The following is an 18,029-nucleotide window of genomic DNA, read 5'->3' on the forward strand; positions in this document are numbered from 1 at the left end:
GAATCGTGTCTATCAATCACTCGACTACTATGAATCTGCTGGAGAATTGATGCCAGCTGTGTCCTATGCAAGTTCCCTGCTTCTCCGCATACGTACCACCTACCACCTACGTAGTGCCTAAGCAGCAGCAAATAAGGTCCAAGTTGACGCTAAGGGCTTCCGTCACGCTACGCCCGATCCGACCGCACATAGAGAAAGTTGACAGCAGCTTTGATGGGAAATTTAGTCTGTGACTTACGCTGTGATATATTCCACCTGACCAGCTGCAATTCACATTTTGTCTCTCCCTCTCACATTGCAACCGCCCACCATGCCTTCCGAAATCAAAGACATCAAGCAGTTCATTGAGATCTCAAGACGTAAAGACGCAACCTGTATGCCCCCCACCAATTCTTTCATCCGTACCTCCGCAACCTGGTACACTATCCATACCAAGTCCAGTTCATCTTTTCTCCACCGAGAATACACGTTGAAAAATCACTGATTCGGGTTTTCTAGCCGCCCGCGTAAAGAAATCCTCCAAGACCTCCGACATCAAGTTCAAGATCCGGTGTCACCGCTTCCTATACACACTGGTGCTAAAAGATTCGGACAAGGCGGATAAGTTGAAGCAGAGTTTACCTCCTAGTATGTCTCCAACGACTTTTCCAATACACCTATGTGCCTTTATTGGTTTGCGGATCGTTTGGGTCCTGCGAAGAGGAATATACAGGACTGGGAACCATAGCTGACTAGGAGTTTTGGTGCGGTGCAGGCCTGAATATTTCGGAAGTGGGGAAGAAGAATAAGAAGGCGAAGAAGACGTGAGGAGGAATGGGGTTGGGCTAAGGAAAATGGGACGGTGGTCTGAGCCATGGACGTGAACGTGAACGAAACCAAGACCGGAAGATGGACCTGGTATGAGTGCAATCATGGGTACGGGTACGGTGAATTTTCTGCGATACAGGCAGGAGCTGCATGTCATCTGCAGTGGGATTCTCGGCCTTGTGTTGATGTATTCGTCTTTTAAAGCAAGCACTATCACGCAGTTTCGAGGCTGACCAATACGCCCAATAATCGACAGCTCGCGAAACCTTCCTCCTGGATGCAATGTACCCTTGTAGGTCAAAAGAAGTGCTGAACGACCCGTGAAGTTTAAGAGCGCATATATTGTAACGGTGCTGTACAACAAACAAGGCCAGAGTTCGACCAGCCTTCTCACTTGACTCTAAGCAATGTCCCACCATCATCGCTTTGGTCCAACCGGAGGATTGTACACAATCTGCCTTGTCTTCACGGTACTCCACTTGTACCTCTTCACCCACACACTAAGGGCGAAGAGCAGGGCACCAATTGTCAGTACTTTCATGCCCATCTTCTTCCTGTTGTCCATTTCCGGCTCAGCGGCCCAGTTTAGGAATTCCACAACATCCTTCGCCATCTGACTGGCAGTCGCAGGGGTACCATCTTCGTATTCGACAAGCCCATCGTAAAGTACGCGAGCCATAGCAATGCCGGTTCCTGGGAAGTAAGGGTTGAAGTTCAAGCCACTTTGGACAGTGGCGCCAGCAGGCGGTTCTTCGGGATAACCCGTCAGCAGACTGAAGATGTAATTGCATCCACCGTGTCTGGCTTTGACCATGAGTGACAAGTCAGGCGGGAGAGCACCATTGTTGGCGGCGCGAGCTGCTTCATCGTTCTTGTAAGGCGACGGAATATAGTCAGAAAGTTTTCCAGGTCGCTTCTCAATTTCACCCTCGTCATTCGGCTCCGTATCGTATTCGTTCTCTTCGGCCAAAGCTTTCATCTCGTCAACGGTCGCAATTGTACCGACGAGCGACCGATATGGAATTCGCTTCAGAGAGTGACAAGACGAGCAGACCTCGCGATAGACTTGAAAGCCTCGACGTAAACTAGGATGAGTTGGCTGGTGCCTGCTATGCCACAATGGATATGTACTCACGCTTGATGGTCAAAGGTTTTGACCCATCGATAGTGTTCCCAGGGATACTGAGTTGGATGTAGTCTGCAACATGTCCATCAGCCCATTGATGGCCAGCCGAATATTGAGCAGGACAGAAGCTGACCCTTCTTCTTGTGGTGTCATAGCAAATGCCTCTCGGCCATATAAGTGATAGTACCATGCAACTGATCCAATAGCCACAACAGTGGCTGCACTTGCTGTAAGAGTAGTGTAAAATGGGGAGCTCGTAGCTTCGGTAGATGGAGAGGACGAAGATGCAGCACGCTAAGAGTCCGAGGTTAGCATTCAACTCATCCAAGCCAGCAGCTTTCCCAATCCTTAGTTGGGATCATCATACAGTGGTTGTCTTCCGCAAAGTCTGGCGCGCAACGACCCTGGCCGGCATAGTGCGAAGGGCAGGCATTGCTAACATCTTGCCTAGGAGCTGTACTCAGCTAGGAAAAGATGCAGCAACGTATGTCGGAGGAGCGGAGAGTCTTGTCTGGTTCGATTATTTGCAGCTTGTGTCTGAAGTGTTTGGAAGTCGCTTTGATGAACTTAGCAATCCTCCCGCCAGACGTTGATTGGCGAGAGCTGAGGCTCGAATTGGTTACATCTTATTGGCAGACTCGGAGAAATGGAAGCTTGGCATGTGGCTTGGCATGTGGCTTCACAAAGCGTCATCTTCCACTTCCCTCTCAAAATAAGTTTTGAAAGAAGCAGTTTTGGACCCACGTCGATACACACCCACAATCAAGTACTGTGCCTCTGTGGTGTAACTATGGACTGGGTACATACTTTCGAGGAAGAAAAGCACAATCCATGGCTTGACCAAAGAAGATCGCCCAGGGATCTGTGGATTCAGACTGCAATATCTGGGGCGCTTGGTGCAAGCGCATTTCTTGCATTCTGTGTCAGTCTATTGCCGTTATTAGAGAGGCCCAGCTGACTTGCGGCAGATCCTTCGTCCGAGATGGAGCGAGCTCTATGCTGCACGGAAGCGGCAAAAGGATGCAGCAGCGCAACTCCCAGAACTTCCAAAGTCAATGTTCGGGTGGATACCAGTTCTTTACCGCATCACGAATGAAGAAACGCTTGCCTCTGCAGGGCTTGACGCATACGCCGTGAGTACGATGCAAAATGGCGCAATGCAATGATTAATCTTGCTCAGTTTCTCAGCTTCTTTTCCTTCGCCTCGAAATTCCTCTCCATTACGCTATTCTTTGCGCTCGTGGTAATCTATCCCATCAACCGGAATTTCCTGAACAGTGATGGCTTTGGAAGATATCCGCACAGAAATGAAACGTACCCGAATGGCACACACGGGCAGGTCAAGATCTTTAAAGAGGATTTGGGAATGTACCCAGAGCTACCGGAAGGATTTCCGTGGGTGTATGTGACTTTCGTCTATCTCTTCTCCGCTCTGGCCATCTATCTGCTCGTCAAGGAAACACAGAAGGTTATTCATGTTCGTCAAGGCTACCTCGGTTCGCAGTCGACCGTCACCGACCGAACATTGCGACTCTCCGGTATCCCCGTAGAACTACGCTCAGAGGAGAAGATCAAACAATTCATTGAGGATCTTCAGATTGGGAAAGTAGACAGCGTAATGATTTGCCGAAATTGGAAGGAGTTGGATAACCTAATCACTCAACGTATGACATGCTTGCGACGGCTTGAAGAAGCTTGGACAGTTCATCTGGGCTACCGACGTGTCGAAAGAAACATCGCAACCTTGCCTATGGTTCAGCCTCCACCTCCGGGTCCAGCCGCCAATGGGAATGACGAAGAACAAGTCGGGTTGCTGTCCGGGTCCGAGTTTGAACATGCCCACGTGGCTCCCTACAAACGTGACAGACCCCAAACCAAGATCAGATATGGGCCTTTCAAAATACAGAGCAGAAAAATTGATGCAATTGACTACTATGAGGAGAAGCTGCAGAAGCTTGACAAGACCATTGAAGAAGCCCGGAAGAAAGAATATCCAGCTACGCCTTTGGCCTTTGTGACCATGGAATCGACGGCTGCTTGTCAAATGGCAGTTCAAGCAAGCTTAGACCCGAATCCTGGCCAGCTTCTGGCAAGTTTGGCTCCTCCACCAGCGGATGTGGTATGGCAAAACACATACCTCTCCCGATATAGCCGAATGTTCCGGGCCTGGATTATCATGGCTATCGTTGGAGTGTTGACCGTTTTCTGGATCTTCATCATTGTCCCATTCGCAGGGCTACTGGAGCTCGAGACTATTCGAAGCTACTTTCCAGCATTGGCAAACGTGCTAGAAGAACATAAAGTGTTGAAGACTCTGGTTTCCACCTCCCTACCAACATTGGTCTTGTCGCTCCTCAGCATCACCGTTCCATACCTGTATGATTGGCTCTCCAGCATGCAAGGCATGACCTCTGCCGGCGACGTCGAATTGTCTCTTATCTCGAAGAACTTCCTTTTCACCTTCTTCAACCTCTTCATTATCTTCACCGTTTTTGGCACCGCAGCTACCTTCAGTAAATTCCAAGACAATCTTCGGGACCTCCTGAGGGATACAAGCACGTTGGCTTATACCATTGCCAACTCCCTTGAGGGTCTGACACTCTTCTATGTCGATTTGATCATCCTCCAAGGTATTGGTCTTTTCCCATTTCGCCTGTTAGAATTTGGGGCAGTTGCCATGTATCCGGTATGGCTCATTGGGGCGAAAACACCTCGAGACTACGCAGAGCTGGTCCAGCCTCCAGTCTTCAACTACGGATATTTTGTGCCTCAAACTATCCTTGTATTCATCATATGTACTGTTTACAGTGTTCTCGATGGATCCTGGCTCGTGCTTGTATCAGGGCTCTTGTTCTTCCTGATCGGACATTTTGTATACAAATACCAGCTTCTTTACGCCATGGATCATCGGCAGCATTCTACCGGTCGTGCCTGGCCAATGATATGTAATAGAGTCTTCGTTGGCCTAGCTCTGTTTCAGATTGCGATGAGTGGATGGCTGGCATTGAGGCAAGCATTCATCTGCGCCGTGGTCATTGCGCCCTTATTTGTGGGAACTATCTGGTACATCATCTACTTCCAAAGGACTTTCGACCCTTTGATGAAGTTCATTGCTCTAAGGAGCATTGGGCGGGATGATCTGATCAGTCTTCCCACACCACCAGAGACACGGTGGGATAGAGACACGGACTGGGGTCGTACTGTTGACACTGACCCAGAGACTGGCCTGCGGTATATAAATCCAAGCTTGGTGCAACCACTCGAGAAAATATGGATCAACAATCCCACCGCAAACGGCGGTGGTGCTGGACAGCATTCAGATTGAAGTTGGTAGCACTTACAGTCTTCCTTTCACTGCATAGCGATGTGGGTTTTGATGTTCTAGCATGGTCATACAAGGTCTCTCAGGAGTATGCAATTTTGTACAAGATTGTAATCTATGCGAATGCCCTGTTCTCCGCGAGCACGGTGGGTGCTTCTACCTTGTACCATCGCTCCTCCCTTGATACCTGACATGTACACTGGATCCTCTCTACGTTGACATTTTCCATGCATGTACACAACACCATTGGATCGTACTCATTTCGTTCTTTGACGTTTGTATGTTGTATTGCTCATCAGCTGTGTTCCCCAGTATTCACCATCCTTCCAACGTCCTAGCTCAGTATCTGGCGGCGCTGCTGACCAGACAGAGTTGGCATCAACACGTCGACTACAATTCTTATTTCTCACGGCGTTGCTACGCTCATACCAAGTCGCATGGATTCTTCTGAAACTCTCACTACGCCAACTTCTGCACGACTGCCTCTCGAGCTTCTGCAACAGATATACAATCTCCTATCACCACTAGATTTCGACGCTGCTCGCCACACTTGCAGATTGTGGCTCTTTGCAAGCCTCGACAAGACTCTCCTTACCTCGCAGCTAATCCTTGGAGGATGGCAAGCAGCAGCCGAGCAAGACATCCAGGAAGCCTCTGATCACTTTCGTAAAAGAAGGCGTCAAAATACTGGGGATGCCACAAGCATTTCTACCTCCCCTTCTGTCAGTCAACCTGTGAGCGTGGAGTGGGTCTTGTCCAAGCGACTTGCGGCAGAAACAAGACTTTGCCCGAGCTGGAGTGGCATCTGGCCTTCCAGTTGGAGCAGTGTTACAAAGGAACTAGATCGCCAGGTGCCTGTCCATGGCATACAAATTCCAATCACCAAAGCTCCATCCGTTCGGGGCGCCAATCCCTCATCTCCACCACTCATCTGCACGGTTTCGGGATGCGGTAAATTCGTCTTGTTGGCGCAGGACCGCGTGGTCTTCATCTATAGTCTACGGAGCTTCAAGGCTGGAGTCAGACCGCTGACCAGTATCTTCTGCCATCGACGTATAGTGAACATGAGCATGGACACCAGTTGTGGGAGATATGCGGTGGGAATCCTCCTCGAAGGCAGAACTGGAGTGCTGTGCGAGGTGGACATAGAGAAACCAGGTCCACCGATCGTGAACCGCATTCATCCGTCCATGAGCTTGAGTGACTTCAGAAACTTTGACATCCGTACGACATCTCGTTCTCACCCTCGGTCTTCTGATCCAGATCAAGTGGATTTCGATTTATCCTCGCCGACCCGATCTCGAGTACATCCGCGAGCGGAGGCCTATCGGCGAAGAGGTCATGCACTTGGACGCCCAGGTGAAGTGGCATTTGTCAGAGGTACCTCTTTGACGCTGACGGATTCCAACTCCCATGCTGGGATAGGACAAGAGTTCAATCCTCCAGCACCTAACGCTTCCTTCCACCAATTCTTCCCAGAACGAAATGGTGGTGAGCGTACGAACGCATCTCTGTCTCAACACTATCCTTTTAACAACTTTGATCCGATTACGGGCACATCGGTCTCGATTGAGCTTGGGGCGAGAAAGATTTACAAGAATCTTTGCAGCATTCATGATCCTCCAAAGAGTGTTGCAATCTGTCCTCAGCGGCAGTGTGTCGCCTTTGGATGCAAGACTGGAGTCGAACTTCATTGGATTGATGCTTTAAGAGGCAGCACCCTCAGCAGGTACTTGACTGTTAACAACTCATTCCTGCACCAGCTGACGTGAAATCATGTAGATGGTTTCCTCTCGCTGCCCCGAGCGATTATCTTTACTTCGTTCCACCCCGAGATGGTGAGCAGAGAACTTCGACTACGAAACTTCGGCTCATCTCCAGCGCTGCTGGACCAGAAGAGTTCGTGGACGCGGATCACTACCGTGCTGTGCCGCTCAGCGACGGGCACATCCTTTTCACTGAACCGGAAAGCGGGTATCTCTTCCTGGGAAGCGACAAGCCAGGAGGTCCTACGAAGCTGCAACGGAAAGTCGTCTGCCTTCCACCCGAGGGACATCCATCTGGTAGAGCGCCAGACTGTTACGCCGCTGGGCGTGAAATGCGATGGGGAGTCAGGATCGTGGTAGCTTACGGACCAAGGATCATGTTATATAACCTGCCGCCAGATGGGTTCCAGAGAGCAAGGCCCACAACTCCAGGGTTTCAGGTGGCGCAGAGTGATCTTGCCATGGATGTTGCAGTGGATGATAGTCACCGCGAGGCAAAGCGGCTAGAAGGGGTCCTCATACATGATGTTGGTGCTCAGGGCGAGGTTGTGCAGGATATTTCGGTGGATACTCATCTTGGACGACTCAACGTGTGGCTATTCTTACGCAGCGGGGAGGACAAAGGAAAGGTGGAGAAGATGAGGATGCATGTTGGATGGTCCGCTTCCCTAGTCAAGCCTGTCTCTTTATTCTTAGGCTAGTCTTAGATGTCGTCGAGGCAATCACCTTCTCTGGTCGTTCTGGATGCTCTGAAATCTTCAATGGGCATGGATTCGAGGAGACAGCACAATGGTGCCGTCTTCAGTCTGCAGAGATCACACAGTTAGATCATGTCTGCAGAGGAAGAACACCATCCTGATGCTCACACAAGGAGTTCAGGTCCCACTTTGCCTTCGTGAAGCAGTGCCGAGGCAGACCAATGCCAGAGGAACTCTATTCGAACTCTATCTCCATCAACACATCGATGGATCCACGTCGCCACGAGAAGGTTGAGTCTGCCGCCTGGCTCCGGTCAGGGTAGCGGGATCCCTCACGCCAGAGGAAGTAAGTACCAGGCGGAGGTGGAAGAGCCTAAATCCTCAACTACTACTCCGTACCCAGCACCCTGAACAGTGAATCGGCCATCCAGCACGAAGTGGAGGCCTCACCTTCAAGTTGTGCCATGTGTGAGATGGTCTTGGAGAGGAGGTTTGTCGCCTAATATTGGCACAGAGTTTTGCTGACCAGTTGTGTTGGGAAGGTACAAGTATTCACTCTCTTCTCGCTTCCATTCGTACCTTCTACCCTCGTCCTCTTTGAATACTCCTCCAGGTCATTGACACCCCCCAATACTTCACTCCACTTGGCTATCTTCTCTTGTTCAATTCAATTCATTGATCATGTTCTTTGCATTCTACATCATGCTCATCACTCTCGCCATCTCTCCTCTCGTACTGTGTCAAAACGCGACAAGATGCCACAGCGATGCGTGTCTGAGATCTTTCAAACGAAATCATCACCAAGCGCAACGATACTGTGCAGATCATCCCAACCCATGGCGGATGAGTCCCGCACCTCGCTGGGCCAACGAATGTCATAGTTTGGGTCGCAACAATAACACGAGGCAGCGTCTAGCTTCTGTCTGTTCCTGCTTGCACAAGCCAAAGGCCACCGGTGAGCCTGTTTACACTGCAAAAGCCTCTCCGAGCATGAAAATGAGCACCACTCAGAGCACCACCGTACTTGCCCCATCTATCGAAGCAGATGCAAGCATCGCCGCTTATATCACATCGGGAGCTTCGATGTCCGATGAAGCTGTCGCTACCTCGACTTACGTCTTCGAGGACCCCCCAATTGTCGACGAGGATAAGATCAGTCGCACGAACTGATCTGCCTATCATCCTTCTCTACCGAGCCATGAGCCTGTCTGCCATGCGCTGCCGCATCAACAGTCGTGAATCTCCGTGAAGTCGCTCGAACCGCAATCACTATTCATCAGACACCAGACAGTCTCACTTGCCTATCGCTATTCCCTTTGACAAGCCTTACTTCTACAAAAATACCATTGAGCTAGCGCCAGCTTATTATCATCTTCAGCACATTGACACCGTATATTAGCTCACCACTCCCAATACGCTTCTTGATTTCAAACATTCGCATCTCTAACAGACCACGAAACTTCTTCATCAAAACCGGCCTAGCAGTCGTCTCAACTTTGAGCCGTTGTGCCTCAGCTGACTTTGCGGAAAGTGTCGAATTCGCTTCTCTGTCAATAGCTATCCGTCTCGCGATGCGCAAAGCAAGCCAGCACTTTCATCGCAGGACCGATGAATACTCGATGGAAACAACTTTGAAATGGTTAGGAGCAGCACCTTGCACAGGAGGACTTCATTTAGCTTGGTGGCAGTTTGGCTGTACGCGAATTCATACTCAGCTGGATGCTTTCGTTTATTTCTCTCCTGGTCCCAGATAGCATTACTGTCGCCGAATAGGACACCTCTTGTACTTCGAGATCCTAGTCAGGTGACCATCATCGTTGACGGGGGAAGGTAACAAGCAGGGGACCCATGTACCAAGCAGCCTTCCACCAAGATTGTAAATACACAGCTCCCTTCTCCTCAAAACTCGATTCTGTCCCCAGTTCCGTGATGCCAATGCTGCCAGGTTATTCTATCTCCGCTCTGCAAAAATCGTGATCCGATATGTTGTCCTTCTTCCCGACTTCATAACCCTGTGCCCACGTAATCCGTCCGTTCCTCACTGGCCCGCTGTCTCTACTCAGACCCAGCTGTCTGTAAGCCAGCTTCAAAGGGAGAATCCTAGTAGCTCCTCCCCTTTCATGTAGAGAAGATGTACAGTCCGCCTCCTCGGACCTCATCTGATGTTCGAGACCCGCTTTCCCATCTCCCATCTACCCGCCCCATCCTCTCACGCCTCGTCCCGGTTGTAGAAGCGGCAGAGCAGGGTCTATTCCATCCCATTCTTGCATCCTGTCCTATTTTACTGATAATGTATCCATATTTGCATTCAAGAGATAGAAGAAGAGGTGTGGAGAATAGAATGGGAGAATAAAGAGATAAGCGGAACACAATTGACGGGAAGTGGTTGATAGGATAGGAGATAAGAGATGGGTAGAGATGAGTTGGGACAGTAGTTAGGTAAGGAATATGAGGATGTATATGGAAGGAACGGGGAGGAGAGGAGGTGGGATGGGATGGATGAGAAGATCAGAGAGGGTAGGGGAGGAGGAGGGGAGAGGAGATGGAACGAGATGAAAAACAGAGTTCAGGAAAGGTAGAGAGTAGAAATCAGGGTTAACTAAGTTACAACAGAGCCGTTTAACTCGATTCCGGACACCAAATCAGGTCGGATATCGAGGGAGAGTGCCTTTATCCCCCCGTACCCGATGCCTTCATTGGCGTCAGTCGCCAGTCGGCAGGGTGTAACCCTCAGACAGGCTATGGTTGTCCACAGAAACTGTTTCAGCGAGCACTCGATATCCATCAAGAAGAAATAAGTGACCTTGTAAGCGTAAAGAAGCTCCTCTAGTATCAGAGAAAGTTCTTCTCCAAAGCCGTGCTTTTGTGAGCTGTTTACGCAGAACGTTGTGACGACATCAATTGATAAAGATCAACGATAGTGACAGAGCGACATTTTTAAGATCTGCGTAAGAATCGTGAGGACTTCATTTGGACTCCATGTTCCCACACCTTTCATTAGGCTGGTATAGTACAGAAAATGATTTGGGGCTTTCCTTTCCGTACTTTGTGGAAGATATCTCGCTCTCATCCATCTCCCAGATAGGTAGGTTGAATTTGAAAACCATTTTCCCATGAGGACGGTGGCGCAATTCAATAACACCGCTTATCGCTCGATGGTGCGTTATGGCGAAACTGAGCCCAGAGCTGCGCCTGTCTTTTAGCTTCTGGAGATTGGTCGGCCTGAATCGACTCGACTATTTCATCCAGAAGCTTGTAAGATTGATCAGAAACGCCAGATGCGACGCCAGACTTCAACAAGACCTCCAGGATCTGGGACGAGTCACTCTCATCATACATTTTTAGCGCGTAGTATCGCATAAGCGCTGCTTTTAGTAGTACATAGGCATCATTCTCTTCTATTGCGGTGTCCTGCGACGTTATTGAATACTGCAGAGACAGGGGCAAATTAGTGACGATGTAGATTATGAGAAGCTGGATTCGAGGACGCAGGCCCCCGCGTCGTGGACTTTTAAAAATAAACCATCGAAATATAGGAGCCTCCAATTCTCGCAGGCTGTCCTGTACAAAGTGGGCTATAGTTCCAAATAGTATGTTGTCTTGTTGCTTCTCTGGTAATTCGAATATAACTGGGTCGAGGTATCGCGCAACGCATATTCCTTCCTCAAGTTCCGCCTTATATGCGTAATATAGAAGATTGCCAGTTACAACCCGTTGCTCACCGATGTCTACATCCAACAAAGATGGAATAGCACTGATTAAGTATCGAAATAGCAGGATATTGACGCTGTGTTGAGACCTATCGCTGATACCTTCGCGAATAATGAGGTCACCTTGGCCATTCCTCATGAATTCTTTTACTGTCTGGTGGATGTACTGCACGCTTCTTTTTGGAGGGCCCGTAGCTTCCAAGAGCCCGGCAGATCGACTATACAAGCGACGCTCCATTTGACTCTCTGACAGTGTTTGCAAATCCGTATATATTCCCTTATTGGTCGTTACGAATAGTGCCGCGGATAGAAAATGATACAGTGAAAATGGCCGGGGACAGTGCGTTGCGATCTGGAACATCACGTAGGCCTCATATCTCATGGTTGAAAGCAAAGATGGCGAAGTCCGGGAAACACGGCGAATAGCTCTTGTGTATAGTTCCTTCAGCTCAGTCGGGGTCTCGGAAAGTAAGGACTGCAGCTCCTCAATACTATCTCCCTCGCACAAACCATCGATTAGTTCATCGACAACGAGCCTCACCCATAAGAACACCCCCTGCGCTTTTTGAATGAGATCTTCACCAAGTGTCTTAAGCTTCTGTTTGCCTTCTTTAGTCAATTCCCCCCTCATCTCTGTCTGTAGCCTCCCTTCTGCATAAAGACCTATGTCGTCTGTAGTATGATCCTCAATTGCAAATCCTGGGCATCCTTGGAGGCCATCCACAAAGACATTATCAGGGCGACCAGAAACGCATAATCGCATCCGAAAAAGGGGATTGCTTGTCAGCCGTGCCAAGCGAGTTAAAGTAGAAAGCAGTTCCCTGTGTTTCCCATCATGCTCGTCCAAAGCGTCAACGAAGAGGCACAAGTTCACATCGACTGTTGACCTGACTCCGATTAACTCCAAGGCCGCCTCGAGCTGGCTAATGCTCCATGATATGACAGCGTCCGCGGAAACTCCTGTTAGTGATTGATTCTCTTCCAGTTGCTTAAAAACAGGATACACTACTCCGAATAGGTCTCTTCGGTCCAGAAGAATCTGGTATAAAATCTCACGGAGGAAGCTAACGGCAGTTTTTTGTGCGCTTGTTCCACGATCGTGAAAGAAGTAGCCTGCAACAATCCAAGACTTCAGATGATACTTTTCCAGTAACTCACGCGTCAAGGGATGAGTCATGATGAACTTCATTGCAGTAGATTTTCCAGATCCAGGTTTCCCTCTCAGCCAAAACATGGAACTGCGCGTCTTCCCCTGAAGCCAGTCTGTTAACCCGAGTCGATCATGAAAAAGCCATTTATAAGTCTTTTCATATGCAGGCTCAACATTTTGAAATCGTACTCTAGCCTCCGAGTAATTCAGGGATCGCAGACAAGCCTGATATTGTTCGTCGAAAACCAAATGATCAGGGACTTCCGGAGCATTTCCATCCAGATGAACTCGCAATTTACATGGGGGTTGTGCTCCAACAATGTCTTCCACCCATCGGCCTAATACTGCTACAACTCTTTGAAATTTGACATCTTCTAGGCAAGAGAATTTAGCCATGTCTCTGTGATTGGCGTGAAGACTTCCGCGCGTCTCATGAAGGTAGCCAATAGTGGCGGAGGATGAATCAACGATCATCATTCCCTTCGTATCAAGCTCTTCCCGGAAAGAATGTACTTTGACATTTCCAGTTGCGAGGATTTGTCCGAAGCTTCTTGATATCCGTTCTAAAATCTCTGACTTAGGCTCCAGTCCGCGAAGCACCTGAACATTTGGGGTTTTGAAAGCAAGCTTTGACAGCTCAAAGGCTATCTTGCCTAAGGAAGCAGTCTTTGAGCCATGGTGAGGGGTTCCCAGGAACAAAACACCAACTGTCGCAGGCAGTATTTCGTTGAAGAATGTTGTCTCGTTTCTTGATAGGCTCAAAGCATCTTTAACAACGATTCCACCCAGGCTATGGGCAATGAAAATGATAGGTACCTCTTTCTCCAAGGGTGCGCTTCTAACCATGGCTAAATCCGACAATAATGTCTCAGAATGATGAAATATGGAGGCTTTGGATGTCGAAGATAGTAATTGGTCGATTTGGACGTCGTAGCCCCATGTCAGAATGCGTGCTTGAGGAAAGCTCTTGGGAAGAAGATCACGTGGCCAGAACACTTCACGAAACAGTTTTTTAGGCAGAGTCCGCGCCTTCTTGCGAGGTGGGTCTTCAATAGCTTCGTCTATATTATTGATAATGTTTCCGTCGTTGCGATTTGTCTCGCGTAGATCCCACGGGATGTTGGTTGACCACGTGTTCTTAGGATGTCCGAACAGGCCGTGCACTAGAACGATGCTGTTTCTGGTGTTAGTACCAATGCTAGTGAAGCTTTAAATGGAGACAAAGTATTTCGAGCAATGAAACGGGATGCTGCATACTCAAAATCATGGCAGGCGCCATTAGTTGGTTGGTAAACGATTGATAGTCCAATACGTTGCACAGACATGTCGACTCGGACCGAACTAACAAGAGCGCTTGATGTTGACGATCAAACTATAGGAGAACAGACTATGGTTATTTTTCAACATTCAGGATCATTGATCTAAAATTGATGCTGAATTTGGGCCAACCGATGGACATTAGCAGCAGCTTTGATGAAGTAGCTCAGTGGCTGACTACTACAAGGGGGGCCTGAAGTATTGTTAGCTCAGCGCTAGTATTTTTGCCTGTAAACCATCTCTGTACAGAGCCGCTATGTTCAAAGAAGCTAGTTATGATTATTTGACTCGTCAGTATGGATGCAAACAGAACAAGCTTTAAGTTGACGAATCATAGCACGTTGCAGCTGTAATAAGAACTAGCTGCTACTAGCTCCAGACTAACAATACTTCAGGCCCCTCCCGTAGTAAGTGTGCACAGCCTCAAGACACATCGCGGCATGCGATTAGGGCTCAGAACAAAGTTTTGGCACAGATGTCTGCGATCGACACGATCATGGTCAGCGGCAGCTTCGATACGCACATTCTCTTAGTTTGACTGCGATAGTGCATGCGCTCCACAGATCTATGGGAAGATTTCTAACATATCGACGAAGCCGCAACCTCCAGTCTTAACCGTCTAATCACGATTACCAGGCTAAGTTCGTCCAGAACGCAAGGCATATCGATTCTTTACCGGTGAAGCCTTGACTTTGTTATTTGAGATAGAATCTCGTCCTCAAAAAGCCTACATTTCTGTTTCCTCATCATGGCAAGTCAATTCTCGGACTTTTTCGAAACCCAGAGGCCAGTCCTGATGTACCGAATCCGACATCAGCACGATTGAATCATATCTGGCTGGTCAATTGACCGTCACAGAGACCATGCAGCAGTTAGAAACAACATATCAGCAACCAACAAGCATCTTGCACCGCAGGAGAAGAAGCATGGCCGCGTTGTCGGCATGCTGAACTATCTTGCAGTGAACTTTCCAGAATTGCACCCTGCCCTGACCGATCTCCGTAAGCCATCTACTCGAACGAGGACAAAATAGGCTATGGTGGGGAGCTGCGAGGTCAGCATGATTAGGAAACCCACGACTAAAGAACTGTGTTGACACAATTTGATTGATCGCAAAACTCTGGCTGACTCTGCAGCTGGGCGCGGACTTATATTGCGTCCCTATGAGGCCAATCAGAAAGCTACTTGCACCTAAGTCATCGTCATAAGGCTGTGCAGGAGTGACTGAAATGTCCTTCGGACAGAAAAATGCATGGACTAATTTAAATCATGCACAGATATACTAGGATATGAGGTCGTCCGGCTCTTACGACCAATGGAAGTGATTATCTCTGAATCAAAACAAGTTGTGCATGTCAGGGAATCAGTTTCTGTTGATCGGCCTCTTAGATAGAGTGGAGAAGCACGTTGTTCTATCTATGAAGGAGTTGACAGCGTAGATGCGTACAGAATTCTCTGTATGATAAAGCGAAACTTGCTCTCTGAAATTGCGTTCAAAACGGATCAATGAAACACTGAGTATTCAAAGTATTCAAAACACGTTACAGCTAAGCTACATTTAGGATGCTAATACAGCAATCTTAAAGTCCTTAATCCCGCAGAATCCACCAATTTTCTGCGTATTTTGTCTTGATTCTGCCAAGTCTCTTGAACCCGCAGAATCCACACTTCGCTCGCCAGCGTTCCGTGCTCATTCTATATTACTACAAGACCTACACCTACGCTCAAGGTAGGGTATACCATCGTATGTAAAGAGTAGCCACCGCTCTGGGTAGTTAATCAGAGATCATCTTGTTCTTGGCACGTCTTCCAGTTGGAGGCAGCCACCATCGTGCGCTTTTGATGCCTTTTTTGTACGTTTTTCGCCTATTTCGCCCATCGGAGGCCGTGCCATCTATGACAGACAGGGGTCGAGATATACCCCGAAACCTGAACTGAAGGGCACGAAACTTGGCTCTCAGAATCCGGTCCCAATGGGGAGTTTAGGGCAGAATACAGTCGATGCCCAGGGTGGCTCAGGGCTGCTCAGGCTGGGAACAGCATTGCACTGCCACAGAGTGTAAGATTCGGTATGGATATCATGGTATTCTGTATTCGAAACTGACTGGGAATACATATGAATTTGAACTCAATTGGTAGTGTCTTCCTCCAATAACGTCCAACAAATATATTATGAAGTGCTCAGCGAAAAAGTCGTGAATAACCGCATGAAGTATCACACAACTTCTGTGTGATAGGTGAAAGTTAACCCCGTCTTCCAAACACATCAAATCATGTATCCCAATCAATGTTTCATCATTGGTCTTTGGGATCCGTGGCATCCTGGCCTGGATTTGCCTCCTCATAATTCAAATATTTGACCAGCCTGTAATATGCAGCTGCGAGGAGAGCTCCTAGTATGGGACCAAGCCAGTAGATCCAGTGATGGCCAGGAAAGGAGCGAGCGGCGACAGAAGGACCAAACGAGCGTGCAGGATTGAGGGAGCCACCAGTGAAGTATACTCCTGTAAATGACAATGAGTGTTAAGATAAAAGAACCTGGGTAAGGAAGACGTCAACTTACCACTCAATTCGGCAACGAAAAGACTCAGGCCAATTCCCACAGGAGCAAGGAAGGTAGCCTGATGTTTCTCAGCCGCAAGCATCAGGATAGTGAAAACGAGCAGGGCGGTGAGGAACATCTCTATAAACAATCCTCTTGCAATGCTGACACCAGGACTTAGCCTCGTAATAGTGGTCGCGACGTCTCCAGGAAACATGCACTGAACGAGCGCTGCCGCCACCATGCACCCCAGGAGCTGAGCTGGGATCAAGAAAAGACCTCTCATCCAAGGAAGCGTACCAGCCACAACCATTCCAACCACAACAGCAGGATTAAACAACCCACCACTTATTCGGTAAAAGGCCCAAGCGTTGACGGTTAAAGAAAATCCGAAGGCAAGGGCGATGAAGAGAAGGGTCTGTGGAGTCTGTAAACCTCCTGCATCTGGATTGCTCATGGATGTGACCTGAGCAGCAGACAAGGCGAACCAGAGAAACATGATGGTACCGACAAATTCTCCTGACATGGCAACAATATGGCCACGGATATCCTCCCATCGGCCGCCTTGGGATTTGTAGTCAAAAGGTGAGGGTTGATGCTGGAGATTATGACCAGGAGGGCCGCGGTTACTCTTCCTGCCATCTGTGTGGGCACCACGACGTTGGAACGTGGACAGAAGGCCACCGCTGCTCCCGCCAGCACCACCATGACCGGTGTTTCGCTGATGGTGAGAACTCTGATGTGGTGCATGGCTGCTGGTGGGTGGCTGGTAAGTTGAGGTGTTTTGAGAGTCTCCGGGGGCTTGTTGTGCTTGGATTGAGTCGTGGGTGGGATTGTAATTCTGCTGCTGCTGGCTCGGATTCAATGTCTGATATGCTCCAGCAGCTGAAGTGGCCTGATAGTATGGATCCTGAGAATTTCTAGGAGTGTTCTCGTGGCTTATGCGGTGTTGATAATTGCCAGTTTGGGCTTCGGGATCATCCTGACGACCTGAGCGGCGACGTGAATGATGTCGCTCGACAGAAGGCGGTGGAAATGTTGATGGCATGATAGCGATGGTGAGTTATATGATAGCAAGGAGAGAAATCCACATTCGTTTAGTGCAGACTCGAGTAACACGATATGGTACCAGAGAAATGGTACAGGTATAGTCAATGCAGGAGGCTACTAAGTATGGCTGGCATTGAGCAGAAAAACAGTGCTGACTATCTAGTTGGGATTGAACAGCAGGAATGGAATACTTTTTAGTTTTAAAGTACTTACATCATTCCGGCACAGTGACGATGTTGGGTGGGTGGAAAGGCTGGGTGAGTCGGGGCTCCGAGCGCAAAGAATTGCAAATACAATGATAAGATTTGGGGAGATGACGCCCATTCAACGCCCTGTTAGACGCCATGGCAATTTAACCTGGGTTAGCAAGGAGAGCGTTTAGCATTGCCGAAGACTCAGAGTACACTTGTAGCCGGCTGTCTCTTTTTCATATCAAGTACCCGAGTAAGTGGCAATGGTGGTTGAGGCGGCGTAATGGGGCCAAACTCTATGCTTACGTATCATACCAATTGAGTCTAGTGACATGCTCGCTAAGAGAGAC

General features: G+C 48.7%; 7 protein-coding genes across 7 annotated transcripts; 4 read left to right on the forward strand and 3 right to left on the reverse strand.

Annotated features, from left to right (window-relative positions):
• Window positions 1-310: 310 nt before the first annotated feature.
• On the forward strand, window positions 311-807 carry EPUS_05825 (60S ribosomal protein L38; the record flags this gene model as incomplete). The annotated part of the gene is made up of 3 exons (XM_007787886.1): window positions 311-374; window positions 499-627; window positions 755-807. 3 exons carry the CDS (start codon window positions 311-313, stop codon window positions 805-807), a joined length of 246 nt encoding a protein of 81 aa, XP_007786076.1.
• A 418-nt stretch (window positions 808-1,225) lies between these two features.
• EPUS_05826 (Cytochrome c1) lies at window positions 1,226-2,348 on the reverse strand (the record flags this gene model as incomplete). The annotated part of the gene is made up of 4 exons (XM_007787887.1): window positions 1,226-1,892; window positions 1,943-2,005; window positions 2,067-2,227; window positions 2,301-2,348. 4 exons carry the CDS (start codon window positions 2,346-2,348, stop codon window positions 1,226-1,228), a joined length of 939 nt encoding a protein of 312 aa, XP_007786077.1.
• Window positions 2,349-2,988: 640 nt separating this feature from the next.
• EPUS_05827 (uncharacterized protein) lies at window positions 2,989-5,258 on the forward strand (the record flags this gene model as incomplete). Its single annotated transcript, XM_007787888.1, has 2 exons — window positions 2,989-3,066; window positions 3,114-5,258. 2 exons carry the CDS (start codon window positions 2,989-2,991, stop codon window positions 5,256-5,258), a joined length of 2,223 nt encoding a protein of 740 aa, XP_007786078.1.
• A 434-nt stretch (window positions 5,259-5,692) lies between these two features.
• On the forward strand, window positions 5,693-7,722 carry EPUS_05828 (uncharacterized protein; the record flags this gene model as incomplete). The annotated part of the gene is made up of 2 exons (XM_007787889.1): window positions 5,693-6,984; window positions 7,038-7,722. 2 exons carry the CDS (start codon window positions 5,693-5,695, stop codon window positions 7,720-7,722), a joined length of 1,977 nt encoding a protein of 658 aa, XP_007786079.1.
• Window positions 7,723-8,421: 699 nt separating this feature from the next.
• On the forward strand, window positions 8,422-8,889 carry EPUS_05829 (uncharacterized protein; the record flags this gene model as incomplete). The annotated part of the gene is made up of 1 exon (XM_007787890.1): window positions 8,422-8,889. The coding sequence occupies one exon, from the start codon at window positions 8,422-8,424 to the stop codon at window positions 8,887-8,889; it is 468 nt and encodes a 155-aa protein (XP_007786080.1).
• Window positions 8,890-10,851: 1,962 nt separating this feature from the next.
• On the reverse strand, window positions 10,852-13,904 carry EPUS_05830 (uncharacterized protein; the record flags this gene model as incomplete). Its single annotated transcript, XM_007787891.1, has 2 exons — window positions 10,852-13,753; window positions 13,837-13,904. The coding sequence occupies 2 exons, from the start codon at window positions 13,902-13,904 to the stop codon at window positions 10,852-10,854; spliced, it is 2,970 nt and encodes a 989-aa protein (XP_007786081.1).
• A 2,287-nt stretch (window positions 13,905-16,191) lies between these two features.
• Window positions 16,192-17,486, reverse strand: EPUS_05831 (uncharacterized protein; the record flags this gene model as incomplete). Its single annotated transcript, XM_007787892.1, has 2 exons — window positions 16,192-16,400; window positions 16,460-17,486. 2 exons carry the CDS (start codon window positions 17,484-17,486, stop codon window positions 16,192-16,194), a joined length of 1,236 nt encoding a protein of 411 aa, XP_007786082.1.
• Window positions 17,487-18,029: the final 543 nt, after the last annotated feature.

The sequence above is a fragment of the Endocarpon pusillum genome (assembly GCF_000464535.1).
Source record: "Endocarpon pusillum Z07020 unplaced genomic scaffold C706125, whole genome shotgun sequence".
NCBI classification, from domain to species: domain Eukaryota; kingdom Fungi; phylum Ascomycota; class Eurotiomycetes; order Verrucariales; family Verrucariaceae; genus Endocarpon; species Endocarpon pusillum.